At 37.0% G+C, this 17,511-nt stretch overlaps 1 protein-coding gene across 24 annotated transcripts in view; it reads left to right on the top strand.

The window, feature by feature from the left end:
• Trip12 (thyroid hormone receptor interactor 12) overlaps nt 1–17,511 on the top strand; it is a 130,682-nt gene that overhangs the window by 103,321 nt on the left and 9,850 nt on the right. For 19 of the 24 annotated variants that reach the window (XM_031368223.1, XM_031368220.1, XM_031368218.1 and 16 more), the window contains 10 exons: nt 633–784; nt 2,524–2,696; nt 2,993–3,066; nt 3,677–3,876; nt 4,378–4,505; nt 5,277–5,428; nt 8,135–8,277; nt 8,920–9,076; nt 10,658–10,756; nt 17,353–17,467. In XM_031368223.1, coding sequence (XP_031224083.1) covers nt 633–784; nt 2,524–2,696; nt 2,993–3,066; nt 3,677–3,876; nt 4,378–4,505; nt 5,277–5,428; nt 8,135–8,277; nt 8,920–9,076; nt 10,658–10,756; nt 17,353–17,467 — 1,393 coding nt within the window. The remainder of the gene's footprint in view (nt 1–632; nt 785–2,523; nt 2,697–2,992; nt 3,067–3,676; nt 3,877–4,377; nt 4,506–5,276; nt 5,429–8,134; nt 8,278–8,919; nt 9,077–10,657; nt 10,757–17,352; nt 17,468–17,511) is intronic. The other 5 variants (XM_031368226.1, XM_031368225.1, XM_031368214.1 and 2 more) reach the window with 1 other exon arrangement.

The raw sequence follows: 17,511 nt of genomic DNA, 5'->3' as shown, positions 1-17,511 counted from the left end.
CACACACACACACACACACACACACACACACACACACACACACACACACACACATATATATTTATATATCATCAGGCGGCAATCCAGTACTCTCTGTCATACACAAAGAATTTACTTTTGCAATAAAACATGAATATTGTTAGTAAAAGAAGAGGGGGAAGAACTTAAATAGTCTCATACGTGTACGGATTGGATTTCACCCACTTGTAACTACTGTTCCTCTCAGTCATTTGGTTTCATGAATTTTGAGTATGAATTGTGGGATGTACAAAAATATTTTTCTTGAAATAAGTTACTTGAGGGGTAGGAATTAGCTCCTTTTTCAGAGGACGCAGGACCATTTCTTAGTACCCACATGGTAGTTATAGCTCCAGTTCTAGGGGATCCAGCACCCTCACACAGACAAACATGCAGATGAAACAACAGTCAGTGCACATAAATAAAATAGAAGAAGAAAAGGAACAGGTGACTTGGAATCACTATTCTAATGAAGTCTGTCATAAAAGATAAGAGAATTAATAGATAACCTTCCACTTGTGAAACTGCTTATAAAAGTGTTTGTTGTGGAGTGTTGACTTCAAAAGACCGTGTTTAATGGTTTTTGTTTTGTTTTGCTAAATATATAACTATAGCTTCCTGGAGAAGAGCCTGTTGGAAGAGTAGAACCAGTGGGCCATGCCCCTTTGTTAGCATTGGTCCACAAGATGAACAACTGTCTTAGCCAAATGGAGCAGTTTCCAGTCAAAGTGCATGATTTCCCTAGTGGAAATGGAGCTGGAGGCAGGTAAGGACCATTGCCTAGGTATGTCCACTTGTCACCAGAATTGTGAAGGAAAATGTGGTGAGAGGTCTTGGTCTTCTTTAGGAACATTGTTCTGTAATGACTGAAGCAATTTGTGTCAATGAATTAAATGTGTTTTTTATTTAAGATCATGCCATGTAGTATAAATAATTTTTGTTTTTGTTTTGTTTGTTTGTTTGTTTTTTGTGACAAGGTTTCTTTGTGTAGCTTTGGCTGTCCTGGAACTCAGATCTGCCTGCCTCTGCCTCCCAAGTGCTAGGATTAAAGGTGTGTGACATCATGCTCAGCCCATACCATGTTTTTTAACAACTGTTTTTCTAGTCAGGGTTTCTCTGTGTGTCCTTGGCTGTTCTAGAGCTTTCTCTGTAGCTCAGGCTGGCCTCAAACGCACAGAGGTCCGCCTGCCTCTGCCTCCCAAGTTCTGGGATTAAAAATGTGCGCCAACATTGCCTGGGTAAGACCTATTATTTTTAAAATAGGTAAATCAGTGACTGGGAAGACAAACATTTAAAATACATTTTTAGTTTTTTCTAAGTTGATGTTTTAATATGTAATGGTTCTCTAATTTTATTTTGGTATATTGGCAGTAAAACATTCTGACTTTTTTGATCAGTACTATTTTGATGGGCTATAGTATGTAAGTATCCATTTTCAAGATTGACTTCCAATAAAACTTTGTTGTTCTTATTGGTTTTTAAGGACTCGTACTAGAGACAGGTAAAATTAATGTGTTAGGGAACATGTAGGCAAAGCTATCCATCACAGTGTGGCTGACGTTGTTTTCTACTTAGAAATATTACACATAATATAATATAGTATACTATCTTGGAATAGTTTTATGAAACAAAGGGATACCACAAAATATGATGATGGTATACCTGCAATCCAAAGAGAAATCCAAGGGGGGAATGCTGCTTTTTTCTTTCACTTTAGATTTTATTTACAAATGAAAACAACATAATACAAAATAAAAACTCACCTTCAGGTAACTTTGCTACATTCTTTTAAATGAATAGCTATAAGGAAAAGGCAAATAGGATCTTGGAATTCAGAGCTAGCCTGGGCTATTTTAGACTCAAAAACATAAACAAAAGTGAAGCTTTTCACTTTGTCTAAGTTTATATGAATTATGCTTGCTTAATATTTGCATTTTTCATGGAGTTGTATAAATGACTACATTTTAAGTTTGACAATATCTGACTTGTTAGAACCTTTTAACAGGAAGAAATATTTAACATGACATTTTTTCAAAAGTATATAGCAAAGTAAATTTGAATGATTTGTATCTTCATATTATTAATTTATGTTTTTATTTTTATAAGCCAAGAAATAGAAGCTTCTTCCCTCCATTGTTCTTTTAATAGAATTTAGTAGGGAAAGATAAAATACTGCAGAGGTGAATTGTGTTCAGCTAGATAAAGAGTTCTTATTTCCAGAGGAATAATCCAGTAGGTATAGCATTTCATCGAGGTCAGTTTTTATGAAACCCTTAATAACATGAATTCACAGTGGCTAGAGATCATATTCATTTCATGCTTTTCATATGCACAAAAACCCACTCATTTAGTTACTTGTAATAACTTGTATTGAGTAATTTGATTTATTGTTGAATCTTTAAGTGCTTTGTACTGTAAGAAAATGCCATTTTAAAAATCTTAGTTAAATAATATAAGTTGGCTGTGAAAATAATAGAATAACCTTTTTTCGTAAATTATCTTGAGCTTTTCTCTTAACAGAGGATCACAAGCTTTAAAATTTTTCAACACACATCAGTTAAAATGTCAATTACAAAGACACCCAGACTGTGCAAATGTGAAGCAGTGGAAAGGCGGGCCTGTCAAGATTGATCCCCTGGCTCTGGTGCAAGCTATTGAGAGATACCTTGTGGTTAGAGGTATTTTCCGTATGTGTACTTTACTTCTATGTTTATGAAAATATCCTTAAGGGTTATTTCTCTGTTTATTACTGTTCTTCATAAATCTTAGGTTGTAGGCTGGTCCTATCAGAAATAGGTATATGTTGAACTTGCTTTATGTTCAATGGCAGAATGTTTTTATGTATCAGAATGATGTTTCTGTCCTTTTTTTTAATAGATCAGAATGTAACAATAACTACTTTTTAAAGAAAATACAGTTTAATTTTTCATCTGACACCTAAAATTCCAAGATAGCAATCTTTTTTGTTTTTCAGGATATGGAAGAGTAAGAGAAGATGATGAAGACAGTGATGATGATGGGTCAGATGAAGAAATAGATGAGTCTCTGGTAAGGTCCTTTTCACACATGTTGTACACTTATCATGCAGTATCTGTGATTTAGCTTTCTAGAATTCCGCCCCTTATCAACATTATTGAAAAAATCACAGAAATGAATAACTAATACATTTTAATAATCACTTAATTTAGTATGGTTCTAAAATTTCATTAATTATTTCTAATTGCATCTAAGTATAAATTGAAGATTTTCACAACTGTATGTAAAGGAAAAAAATAGACTAGTGTAGGCTGAGTATCCCTAAAGTAAATATACAAAATATGAAATCTCCTACAGGAAACTACTGATAGAAAATTCACATTTGTCTGTGTCGAAGTTAAACTAGCCATACCAATATTCAGTTATCTCCAAAGCTTTTGTGTAAAACATGAATAGTCTATCTTCATATACATGCTAGTATCTCTATACATCACACAGAGAAGCTTAAATCTATGAACACTTTGTCTTGAAGCATTTCAGATAAGTACTGCTCAGAATATATAGAGTTCAAAAGTTATATGTAGTTTGAAACATCCACCACTGATCTTGGCTTGTTGCCCTAGCAGATATTGTACAAATGTCAGCACCTGGGGTTACAGCTACTGTTCTTTGCTTTATTCAGGCTGCTCAATTCTTAAATTCGGGAAATGTAAGGCACAGGCTACAGTTTTATATTGGAGAACATTTACTACCATATAACATGACCGTGTATCAGGCAGTCCGCCAGTTCAGTGTACAGGCTGAAGATGAAAGAGAATCTACTGATGATGAGAGCAATCCTCTGGGAAGAGCTGGAATTTGGACAAAGACTCATACAATATGGCAAGTCTGGACTGGGTTTCTTTGTTTTACATTAAATTCATGGCCCAATTCTATGAGGAGAGCAAGAGCCCAAATCCCACATTTGAACTATGAAAGTCTTCCAAATAATTTATGATTCTACGATGTGTATATGAAAATTGCTTCCTCATTTGGTCTACTAGAAAGCATGTTTATACGCAGTAGTATAGCTTTTTTGATTGATTTCTGGTCTTTTGAAGGAGCCAAGTGGAATCTGATTAGATTATATAGGATTGGTAGCTCTGAGTCCCGTGACATTCGGATGCAGCCTTCTAGGCTGCCTTAGTGTCTGACACTAAGAAAGAACCATTTCCCAAAGAATAGTCTTCCTGAGAAGACTTCCTTGCTTACTTACACTGTCTTCCTTTAGGAAGATAAACTCTTGGTAATAGGAAGAAAAAGGCTGTACTTCAGAAAAGCTTTGTTAAATAATTTGCATATTTAAAGTCTGCATTCAATTTTCATACTATCTTATCCCCTTAGGTACAAACCTGTGAGGGAGGACGAAGAAAGTACTAAAGATTGTGTTGGTGGCAAAAGGGGGAGAGCCCAAACAGCTCCAACAAAAACTTCCCCCAGAAATGCAAAGAAGCACGATGAGTTATGGCATGGTAAGGTGGGATGAGGGAAGCGGTCATCAGGCACTGCGCTCTCTGCTCTTGCCCCTGAACTAATTTAGAGCTCCAAAAATTTTGGATATAATTAAGAAATAAGTCACTGTAAAATGATTACTTTTAGTTAAATGTTTGATTTTAATGTCTAGAAAATAGGAATTACGTATCTATAAATTTAAAATGGAAAATTAAGCTAGGCAAGTCTTTTCTTTTTCTTCTTTCATTTTTCTTTTAAGATTTATTTATTTTATACATGTAAATACACTGTCACTGTCTTCAAACACAGCAGGAGAGGGCTTTGGATCCCATTATAGATGTTTGTGAGCCACCGTGTAGTTGCTGGGAATTAAACTCAGGACCATCTCTCTAGCCCTGGGAATTCTTATTTCTATTTCTTGAAGACATCATGGCTTCATGAAGGGTTAAATGTATTCACTAAAAAAGAAACTACTGGAGGCTGTGTCTGCTGACCCACAAATTTTCCCTCAACTTCACAGGACAGGTTGCAGGAATGCTTAGGTCTTAGTTATTTTTCTCCTGTTTAGCTGTGTGTGTTCAGGGGAACATGGTCATTTAATATGCCTGAAGTGTTGATGTGCATAAGGTCAAAAGGGAGCAAATGACTATGTTTAAAACCATTGAGATCCTTAGAAGTCAAACACGGCAGCTTCACATGGTGAAGAAGACTAGCTATTGTTACTAGCTATTGTTTCTTTGATCTACTGAAATTTTGATCAAATTGAAACTGAAACTTTCTTTATCCTCTAGATGGAGTGTGCCCGTCAGTAGCAAATCCTTTAGAAGTTTACCTCATTCCCACGCCACCTGAAAATATCACCTTTGAAGACCCATCCTTAGATGTGATACTACTATTAAGAGTTTTACATGCCATCAGTCGATATTGGTATTACTTATATGATGTGAGTAGTGTCTCTTTATGAAATCCTGTGCTCTCTTAACAGTTTTCTGTTTAGTAACTGAATTTTCTATTACACTAGAAATAGATACATACAGTGATTTATATTTACAATGAACTCATCTGCAGAATTTAATATTCTTGGGTTAAGTCGTGTTTTTTTGTTTTTTGTTTTTGTTTGTTTCTTGTCATAATATTTTGTTCTAGTTAGGGTTTCCATTGCAGTGATTAAATACAATACCATAACCAAAAGCAAGTTGCAGAGAAAAGCATTTATTTGGCTTACACTTTTACATCACCCTTTATCATAAAATGAAGTCTTGAGTTCCTACCAGGGAAGGAACCTGGAGGAGGCAGAAGCTGATGCAGAGGCCATGGAGTAATGCTGCTTACTCGGTCACTTCCTATGGCCTGATCAAACTGCTTTCTTAACAGAATTTATGCCAAAAACTCAATGGACTGAGACAAGTGCCACCCCTCCCACCCTCATATCACTCACTAATTAATAAATGATCTACAGGTTTTGCCTGCAGCCCCAGTTTTTTTTTTTTTTTAATTTTTATTTATGTGTGAGACCACTGTTGTACCAGTGAGCGCATCAAATCCCATTACAGATAGTTTTGAGCCGCTGTGTGATTGCTAGGAATTGAACTCAAGACCTCTATAAGAGCAGCAAGTGCTCTTAACTACTGAGCTATCTCTCCAGCCCATATTTCATTTTTTTCATTGTTTTATTTTTTTGAAACAGGGTCTTTCATTTCTCTCTGACTATCCTGGAATTCACTACATAGACCAGGCTGGCCTTGAATTTAGAGATCTTTGAATCTCTACTTCTGAGTGGTACGAATAAAGATGTGTATCACCAAGCTTTGCCTTCTGCAGCCCAATCTTACAAAAATATTTTCTTAATTGAAGCTTGCTCCTCTCCTCCTCTCAGATGAGGATAGCTTATGTCCAGTTGACATAAAACTAGCCAGTACCTCATATCACCTTGACACAAAGGCATATCACTATTAAAGTGATACACACCATTTTTGGTTCTTACTCCTCCCAAAGATCACATATTAACATCACAGTATAAAACAAATGACTTTTAAAGTTCCACAGCCTTTACAAATTCCAATACATTAAATGTTCAGTCTTTTCAAAATGCCTGGGTAGCAGTCGTGCATGCCTTTAATTCTAGCTCTTAAGAGTCAGACACAGTGGGTTTCTTAGTTCCAGAACAGCCAGGATTCGCTCGCTCGCACCCCCCCTCTTTCTTTCCTTCCTTCCTCTTTCTTTCCCCCTCTCTCTTTCTCTCTCTCCCTCTCTCTCTCTCTGTGCTCTCAAAAGAGAGCAAATGACTATGTTTAAAACCATTGAGATACTAAGAAGTCAAACAGCAGCTTCACATGGTGAAGAAAACTCTGAATCTGTATGCTTTTAGCTATTGTTGCTTTGATCTACCGAAATTTTGATCAAATTGAAACTGAAACTTATTCTAACAAAAACGCACACACGCATGTGTGACAGGAAAAAAAATCCAGTCTTTTGAGTTTAAAAGTCTCTCTCAGTACTTTCCTTTCTTCAAGAGGACATAGCCACAGTCTGAACAAAGCAAAAACAAACTAAGTTTCCAAAATCTGGGATTCATTCAGGTCTTTGGAGTTCCTTCAAGGGACTTGAGTCATATCTCTGGGTTCTGCTGCCGAAAACACTGCATGTCTTCTAAGCTCCACTCCACTCTGTTGCTGTTCTTAGTGGTCATCCCATGATATTAGCATCTTCAAAATGTTAGGGTCTTCTGCAACTGTGATATACTTTCACTAATGGCCTTTTTTGGACTCTCTTCAGCAACTTGCGTCTTGCTACATAGTGCCAAACCTCAGCTGCTCTTCATCACCCCGTCTTGCTTTCAAAACCAATACCACTTGGGTGACTCTTACACTACCAAGTTCAGCTCCCAGCTCAAAGTACAACCTTGGTCACCCCTGGAACACAGCTGTTGTGTGCTTACTCAAGGAAACACTTCCTCAGAAGATTGCACCTCAGTGATGTTAGTTTTCTCCATCACCATCTAGGTAGCCTCTCTTGTCCCAGGAGCAAAGGTTTCATTTCTGTGGTACTGGCATCTTGTTACTCACAGCTGAGTCTTGAGCCCTAGCTGATAAGAGCCACAGGTTCTTAATTCAATTATGCAATGGACTGTAAGTGTCTCTCACATTCCCTCTGGAATTTCACAAGCTAGGCCTACTCTATTCTTTTCTTCTGTACTTCTGCAGCACAGATCATGGAGGGTTTTAATGCTCAATGGCCTTTTCAGCCCAAAGACAACACAGTCAAGGTCTATCACAGAAATAACTCAAAATCCCAGTACCAGTCTCTGTGCTTACGTTCTGTTGCTGTGACGAAATGCCATGACCAAAACTATTCTCTCAAATATCTTGTGTCAAGTTGACATAAATCCAGCCAGCACACATTTTCTTCATATAAAGATTTATATTGAGTAAACGGTTGATTATCCCATTTCTTATTCATATAAAATGTATGGGAATAGTGAAGGGAACAGCTTTATGAGGTTTGGATGCAGGAATTTTCAGAAGTTGGAAACACCATTGAGCAACCGAGTATTAAATTTTTTAAAAAAACAAAAAACCAACAAATGAAAGCTATGAACCCACCCATTTATGGATATAGGGAGAGATTTTGAACTTATTTTATTTTACAGAATGCGATGTGCAAGGAGATTATTCCAACTAGTGAATTTATTAACAGTAAATTAACAGCAAAAGCGAATAGGCAGCTTCAAGATCCTCTAGTGATCATGACAGGAAACATCCCAACATGGCTCACCGAGCTAGGAAAGACCTGGTAAGACAGACGTTTAATAAATATTAATGTGATGCTGGTCTTTATCATGACTTGTGATAGGAAAGATGTAGTCTATTTGTTCAGTGCTTTACCAGTATTATAATAGTTGTTGAACCCACTGAAGGATATTTGATCGATGGCAGTAAAGCCCTTTGCCTTTGTAAAAATGGTACTGCAGATGTCTGATTGCTTGTTTTTGTTGTAGTTTGTTTTTTAGCCTTCTTTGAAGTAGATACTATAGACCAGTTATGGTAAAATCAAGTTAGAAATTGAGTTTTTATGTGGATCCACCATATCTACATGGTATGACATGCTACCAAACAGATTCAAGTTGACATTCCAGGAGCTTTTCTCAAAAAGAAAAAAAACAGATCAAAACCTTAAATGTCACTGTAGGAGTGTCTTATCTGCAGGATAGTAAAGCCGTTAACTTTTGTTTGTGGGATCTCAGGAAGAACCAGTTGTGATACTGCAATGTATGTATCCACAACTCATGGGTCTGTCCTCAGGAGAGATTTTAAAACAGCTATTCTTGCCTAGGAGTTTATATTAGAAGTTGTATCCAGTATAGATTTTGATGTTTTTTTAAAAATCTCTTCTGATTCTCATCTAGATGGTAAATTTGTATTTTATCTTTTATAGCCCTTTTTTCTTTCCTTTTGATACCCGACAAATGCTTTTTTATGTAACTGCATTTGATCGGGACCGGGCCATGCAAAGATTACTTGATACCAACCCAGAAATCAACCAATCTGATTCTCAAGACAGCAGAGTTGCACCTAGATTGGATAGAAAAAAAGTAAGTATTTCCCAAGAGTATTTATGTTGATCTTTATAAATTAAAGGCAGGAACTGTTATGCCGGTGGAGTCATATCCTTCACTTGATCCTAATATCTGTATGCCTAAGTGTGTTCATGCATGTGCCTAGAAAAAAAGGTTTTAGATCTCCTTCAGGTGGAGGTTGTGAGCTACCTGCTGTGGGGGCTGGGAACCAAGTAGCAAGAATTCTTAATTGCTGATCCAATCATTCTCTCTCTTTAAAAATCTTCATATGTTAAGTGTTACCTTATTGAAACTAGAGTTGTTGTTGTTGTTTTTTGAAGTAACAGTCTTTCTTTAGTTACCATGATGATTATTAACACCTTAGTTTCTCTCTTTCCATATTTGAAACTTGACAAATTTCTTCTCTTTTAAAACCAGCTCTTCATATTTCGTACATTGTAATCCTTTAGCATGTCAGCCCATTTGAAAGAGTGTGAAACAGAATCGCTAATATATTTTGAGTCTGTCTCAGGCAGCTCCAGTGTTGCTGACTGTATCTTGGCCTACAGTTGTGCCTGAATCATTTCCATGTGAGACCAATCCTAGCCTTTTGACCTCCACTCTTGTGTGTGAGTGGAGGGGTAGGATTGATAATTTTTCAAGACAGGGTTTCTTTTGTGTAACCCTGGCTGTCCTAGAACTCTCTCTGTAGACCAGGATGGTCTTGAACTCCAGAGCTCCACTTGCTGGGATAAAAGTGTAACATGACTGTCTGACTAACCTGCACTGTTTGTATTTGTTTGGCTGTGGTCTCTTCCAAGTTTTTACCTTTTGAGTATTCCATTGGACATGACAGGACCTTTATCATCCTTAATCTCACCAGGCATTTTGTAGCAATTGCAGTTCAGTGTCTAGAGGTTTTTCTCCTTTGTCATCTTCATGCCTACTTCTCTGTCAAAGTATAAATGTGCCCAAGAAAATGTCATGTTGTTGGATCCATGTGTTTGGCAAAGTAACAAAGATCTTTTTTTAACTTGAATTTTTCTAAACTTATTTAGAACACGTGTATATGTTCTAAGGATATATATGTAACTTTCTCTCACATATGGAGAATATGCGCTGTGTGATAAAATTTCCTGGGGAAACAACACACATCTACTCACCCCAGTTAGAATCCACAACAGAACAAAAGTACAGATACCATCCTAAGTTTTATTGGGGTTACTTAACAGGAACAGAAATGGCGCAGACAGTTGTATCACCAAAATTCACCTTAGCATGGAGCATACCAGGCAGCCTGCAAGCAGCTCACCAGGTTTCAGAGGTCCATTCCAGCACTTCAGTTGCTCTAACCTTCCACCAGGCAGTGCAGCTAGTTTCTGCTTCTCTCATGCAGCTGTTCTGGTCTCAGGAGTCCTCTGCAACTTCTCTCCTGAGAGGAATTCTCAGCTTTTATTGTTTACTCTGACATGGAGGGGCTTGGTGAATCTGGTCAGTTTCAGGGACTTGTTCCTTTTTCCTTTCTAAGGATGTGCTTATGGACTGCTTTGCACTTTGGTAAGTACTACCTGTTGATTCAGTGGAGCATTGTGTGTTTACATCTATTTCCTTTGTTAGCGTACTGTGAACAGAGAGGAGCTACTAAAACAAGCCGAGTCTGTGATGCAGGACCTTGGCAGCTCTCGGGCCATGTTAGAAATCCAGTATGAAAATGAGGTAAGTTTTGGACTCCTTTTTGGTGTTTTAACTTAAATGCCTTTGATAAAATGTCATTTGTGCATGTTGTACTACACTGAAATGCAATGGGAAATGTAGCTTAGAAAAGAATTGATTTACTTTCTCTTTAATGTTTTAAGTTCTCCATTTTGTAGGGGGTTAAATGCAAAATAAGTGGGATTTTTCATGGCATAATTACGCACATCCTTGTATGATGTTCATGAAGTAAAAGGATATTCTAAGAATCAGTAATTCAGAAACACTCGACTGCTTTTTCAGAGTCTAGTTTATTGATAGAGTATATGGTGCATACCATAAAAACTTTTTCTAATAGTTGATATATGTGCATGCCAAGTGAAGATCCCCCCTCCCCCCCATCTCTCAAGATTGCCCTGATAGCCACTTGTTTAGCTAGCTTCCTTTGTTGTTAGGCTATTTTTACAAGCTCATAAATAAATGCATTTATGCGATAATATGACTGTGTGTCCCTCTTTCATTTACTTTCATGCATGTGAGCCTCATTCGTGTAGCGCACACCAATTCACACCAAATTGCTTTTTTAAAAATTTCCAAAAAAATTTTTTTATCTCATAGATGGCTTACTATGTGTCAATTACCAGTTTGGGGGACATTTGCATTCTTTTTCTGTGTTTTTGGCATAGTGACATTGTTATAACATTTATGTCCAAGTCTTTCTGTAATATATTTGTGGTCCTCTTGAATAAATATCTCAATCTCAATTTTAAGTCATTTGGTAAGATGTTTTAATTTTATTAATACTTGCATTATAGTAGTGGTAGCTTCAAGTTTTTCATTTTCCCAGTATTTATGTCAGGGTCTAGTGTTTTATGCTCTTACTTTGTCCTTGGTGTTATTGGTTTTTCAGTTAAATTGTTGTAATATGTTTGTAATAATCTTAGTATGATTTAATAAATTAGCATTTTCCTTGCATTGAGAAAGGACGGTTTTTGGATTGGATTGTGTGTTGCTCACTTAGAGAAGATGCTGATGCTGTCTCCCACTTTTCAGTTTGGTTTTGTTTTGGCACTGCATTAGGAATTCTGCTATTTCCTTCCAGTTGATCATTTATCTACTCTAATTTTTATGTGTTTTTATATTGTAAGATTTTTTCCATGAATGATATCTCAGATTTAAATGTATATTTTAGCTCATATTTATCGATCATTTCACATCAATTTTTACATATAAGATTCACGAAAGTTCTTCCCATTTTCTCTTTTTGTTTTTGAGATTAGGGATTACCATGGAATACAGAGCAGCCTTGAACTTAGTATTTTCCTGCCTCAGCCTCCTAAATTCTGGTATTAAAGGTTGCTGCCACTCACATCTTACTTACTCTGCTTAATTTTATTACTGTTATATATATGTATGTGTGGGCATGCATGTGGGCGTGTGTGAGTATATGGTCATGTGTATAGGCACCATGTGCCGTGGTGCATATTTGAGGATCAGAGGGCATCCTTGTGGAGTCAGTCCTCTTCTTCTGTCATTTAGAGTCTGGAGATTTAGTTTAGGGAATCAGGCACAGCAGCAACAGATTCCCTTTACATGTGAGCCATCTCACTGGCTCACAAATGAAATTGTATTTGAACAGTGCTATGCTACTTGCCACTTGCATGTCACTATGGCAGAATGGAGTAGTAGAGTCCATGAGATTCAATATGTGTTTAAAATATATTCAAAATATATTTGTAAAGTTTGAGTCCACACTAACCTCAAATGATCAATAATCAAGTTTTTGAGCATCACAGAAAACAAGATCATCTTTATTGTGTTTTCATAATTTCCAGCAACAAATTGAAATAAAATGAAGAGTATTTTCAAAGCCATGATAACAAAAGTTAAATTATTGAAGAGGAGTTTTAGGAAAATATACAAATTATGAGTTTTAGTCCATGTGAATTAATGGGAATTAAAGTAGATTATAGCATTAAAGGAGAACCCTACCATACTAATGGCACAATGCTGTACATATTCCCACTTACTCCATACTGAGCCAAATCAGTGTTTCTCAGACTTTGTGTAGTCATGACCCTAAACTTTATGTGGGCATGCTAACAAAAACTTGGTGATAGATTTCTGGAATCTGGCAAAAATTCAGTGCCACCCTATGTTATGTAATGAGGCATTGTCTCAAAAAAAGCATAATGCAACACAGAATTTAAAAATGAAAACTGTAACAACTGTGATGAAGAATAACAAGATTAGACTCTCAGCACCTCTTTCAAAATGTCTGCAGAAATCAAGATGGTATAGGATTGAGGTAACAAAAACAAAACAAGTATCTAGAAAGAGATTGAAGTTTCCTTCATTGAAGTTGGTATGATTCTGAATAGTACCAGGATAATACAGTAAGGAAAAAAAATGAGGGCTCTTTTCAGAAATGGTACTGGGAAAAAAATAAGTTGGACTTTAGAGGCACAACTGCAAGGCTCTACAGGTAAAAAGTAAGTAGAACTTGCTCTGCAAACCTGTCACCCTGAGAGGAATCCTCTGACCTCCACATGTGCATCTCTACACAGCAGACACCCGCATTTGAACACACACTCATGCTATTTTAAAGTGCCAGGGCCATCGTGAGCTCTACAGATTGGACCCTCATTCAGAATGGTTTTTTATGGTCACCAAAATCTGAAGTTCCTGTCATTTTTGTACATCTTGAAATACTACACAAGATTTTTTCCACTCATTTAACAATCACTCTTAGCTTTCATACATTAAAAAAGCAGGCAGGGGACTAGCTGAGGTGTGGCCCAGTGTAGCTCACAGACCTATGGTAGAGATGGTCCTGTCATCTGTAACTGAGAATGGCTTCCTTTTTTTTTTTTTTTTTTTTTTAAATTTTATTTTAGTTTTTCCTGTCTCCTCTTTTTTAAGCTTCTTTTGAAATGGTTTTCTTCAGGCAAATAGGGTAGTGTGCCAAAAGATTCAAACAATGCTTTTCTAGGTAAACACAAAGCTCAGTGATTTTTTTTTTTTTTTTCAAACTTCACTGAATCTCCACTGCTTTGTTCCTATTTTCTTGTGTGAAAAATGTGGATAACAGAAGTACAATCTCGAGAATTTTAGCTAAGTTTATATGTGTAAAGAATTAAAACATTGTACGTATACTATAAATTTAGTAATTTTGTTTATAGTATTATAGTATTTCCAGTAGATACTTAAATATAATTGTAGCCATTACTTTGATTTTTCGTTCATTTTTGGAAATAACATAACAAACTTTTCTTAAAAAGAAAGCACTCAGGGCCTTCAGTCTCCAGAGTAAAAATGGAGATGTTTTTGTACTGAGAAGTGTATAATGTGACAGTGATCAGGTTATGGTAGAAATGTCACATTCTTCCAGGTCAGTTGGAGATTCCTAAGACAAAGGCACAAAAGGGCACAGCATGTAATTTGTGTAGATGCCACAGGGAGGAGGTCTTCAAAGAGGGAATTCTGTTGTGGAAAGACAAGACATCTTAGTGGGTGAGAATGGGACACTTAAAAGAAAATTGTCCAACAGATTGGGATTTAAACTAAGTAAGGGATTGGGGTTTGATGGTAAGTGACAAAAGCCAGTGCTATTCTGAAAGCTTTGGAAACGGGAGATGGAACCTGGGGTTAGAAGTCCTTTAGTACTGGTTTGAATTTAATTTTTTTTAATCTTCCCTGAACCTTAGAGAATGTAGTACTCAGATTTCTTATTTCTTTTCCTTTTCCTTTCCTTCTTTTCTTGGGGGTTGGGGTGGGTTTTTCTACAGCTTGGCTGTCCTGGAACTCACTCTTGTAGACCAGGCTGGCCTCAAACTCAGAAATCTGCCTGCCTCTGCCTCCCAAGTGCTGGGATTAAAGGCATGCCACCACTACCTGGCAGTACTCGGCTTTCTAATTTGTAAGACTGTAACCAGGGCTGGTACTATGACTCAGTGGGTAAAGGCACTTGCCACCAAGTCTAATAACCTGAGTTTGATCCCTAGAACTCACATGATGAAAAGAGAAATATCTAACACAAATTGTCCTTTGAAACCTGAACTCACACATGCACACATAATAGGCATTAATTAGTAGACAATTGTAACTAAATGAAACCTATGAGTTCAGAGCAGTTTTTCATGGACTCTGCTTAGGGTTAAGGTTTGAACTACTATTGTTCAGTAATTCTATAGAAACCAGTAGTTTATATCATGTTCAGTAGGCTCTTCCCTATGAACTCTGAAAAGTGTTCTGGGATCCAACTTCATTGGGAGAATATGTCCACCGCATCATGTTGCTAGAATGACTAGCAAACTAAAATATGTAAAACACTTAGAACATTGCCTAGCATAGATAAAAAGATTATTTTAAACCAAGTTGTTATTTTTTGTTATTGCTATTGTCTTTTGTTATATTTGCTTATTTGAGGCAATCTCTTATCCTGTATTTTTTTCTAGAATATCATATATCAAATCATATTTTCTTCTCTTTAAAAAAATGGAAATGAAGCCAGACCATCTAAGTAGCTGTACATTTAGTAGGTATATTTAGGACACTCCTGACCACCCCAAAGGGAGCTGTGCTGGCTTTGGTGGTTGTGGCCCAGGCTTTCAGTAATACCTGTGGAATTTAATTCTTTTAGTTAAAATACTTTACTTTTTAAAATTATTTTTCTTTTTGGTTTTTTCTTCCCTCTCTTTTTTCATTTTATGAGACAGGGTTTCTCTGTATAGTCCTGGTTGTCCTGGAACTCACTCTGTAGACCAGGCTGGCCTTGAACTCAGAAATCCACCTGCCTCTGCCTCCCAAGTCCTGGGATTAAAGGTGTGCGCCACCACTGCCCAGCAAATCCACTTTACTTTTAGAAATAACAATTTAAGAGAAAGTAATAGACTTAGGATTTGAGCTTAATGTGGAATAATTTTGTGAAAGAGAAATGGCTCTGGATCACCACCTTGTGGACAACATGTGTAACTGCATGTCTAATCTTTTTTCTCCCCCTTTACTCCAGTGACTGGAAGTGAAGGGAAAGTAAGCTAACTTACCATTATGGAGGTTTCCTTTATTTTTTAGAAGGTTGACACATACGCTAACACACACACACACACACAACACACTACCACCCATGTTAAACTGTGTGGTCATAAAAACTAAAAGAAGATGGAACATGTTGGATAAGGTAGTAATGTGGTTCTAAGGTGGCATTAGAGTTGGAGGCAAGTCACTGATAGGGAGAATGGCTCTAGCAGATCAGAGACATCTTCCAACTATTATGGGATCAAGGTGGCTAGAGATACTAGTAAGTTAGGATAGAGCAGTAGTAGTCATGGTCAGTGGTGCTGGAAATAAGGATCATATAAGATGTCAGGCCATGATAAAAACATGTATGTGCTGTGTTTTGAGTGAACAAGAATTTTCTTCTCAGAAAAATGTCACTGTTACTATGTAGGATGTGAGGAACAGTCTAAGTAGATGCTCAGCAGGCTTCAGCAGACTAGAGAAAGGAGAAGGTGGTAGAGAAGCACTAGTTTAGGGAGAGTTCAGAGTTCGTGACAGAGTTAGATTATGGGGAGTAAGAAGAGCTGAAGGTGGACTGTAAGATTTCAGTTCAGAGCACTTACTTGGATTCAGTAGTAAATACCCATTTACTCATGTGGATTTATGTGGAAGGGGTGGGAGCTAATCAGAAAGGGCTTTCCAGGTACAGACAGCCACTGCTTTGAAAGTCAGAACTAAATATTTGCTAGACTATTTGGTAGTATATGGGCTATTTAAAAAGTAAACACAGTAATAATTCATAAGCAGGTGGTCTCTTGAGCAGATAATCATCAGATTATGATCTTGAGCTATGATGTGAACTTATTATCTTTATTATGGACTAAGGTGGTAAGATCTTGCTAGAACATGGAGGAATGCTGAATCTGAATGCTGGGTCTGTGAACAGTGCTCTAAGCATACTGATAATGTTTTGGTTATGTAGCAACTTTATAAGCTACACAGCCACCTTTGATTTTTTGTTTTGTTTTGTTTTGTTTTATTTTGTTTTTAAGTAGCAAAGCCTAGTCTCTAGACTAAGAAATCAGATGGAGGACTGTGTGTGTGTCACACTGGTGAATATCTTGTGGTTCCAGTATACCCTTGGATTTAAGGAGCTTCTGACTTATCCCTGGTTGCTGAAATGAATTCAGATCTTGAATTTTATCACTTAGATTTTAACTCTAGGACAGCCAAATAATTCTACATCTAAAACCTACAAGTACGGTACATCTAAAACCTACAAGTATGCAACAGAATAGTGTTAAAGCCCTAAAATGTCCTAGGAAAGAGTCAGACTAACTGGAGGAGGTTGCGGAGCTTCTCCCGAGTTGGTTTGGGGGTGATAATTTCCATAACAAAGATACACCTACAAACAGTACTATCTCTAAAGGAAAGATACGTAATCACAGCAGGGGCCAGAGGGAATGATAAAGGTTTTCTAGTGCCCAGTGTTCAGGACATTTTGGGAAAACCATTTAAGCTTTCTGGCACTTGTTTTAGAATCCATGTCACCAAGAGGTTGCCATGCAAAAAAGGCACCAGAATTTCTAAAATTTGAAGTGATTCTTTTTTTTTCCCCCTAGGTTGGTACAGGTCTGGGGCCAACACTGGAGTTTTATGCACTTGTTTCTCAGGAACTACAGAGAGCTGACTTGGGTCTCTGGAGAGGTGAAGAAGTAACTCTTAGCAATCCAAAAGGTAAGGTGCCGCTGTGAGTCAGTCTGTATTACTGTATTATGAGG

Source organism: Mastomys coucha, unplaced genomic scaffold (assembly GCF_008632895.1).
Source record: "Mastomys coucha isolate ucsf_1 unplaced genomic scaffold, UCSF_Mcou_1 pScaffold14, whole genome shotgun sequence".
Taxonomy (NCBI): Eukaryota; Metazoa; Chordata; class Mammalia; order Rodentia; family Muridae; genus Mastomys; species Mastomys coucha.
The sequence above is the reverse complement of the archived record's forward strand: the minus strand, read 5'-3'. Positions and strand labels throughout refer to the sequence as shown.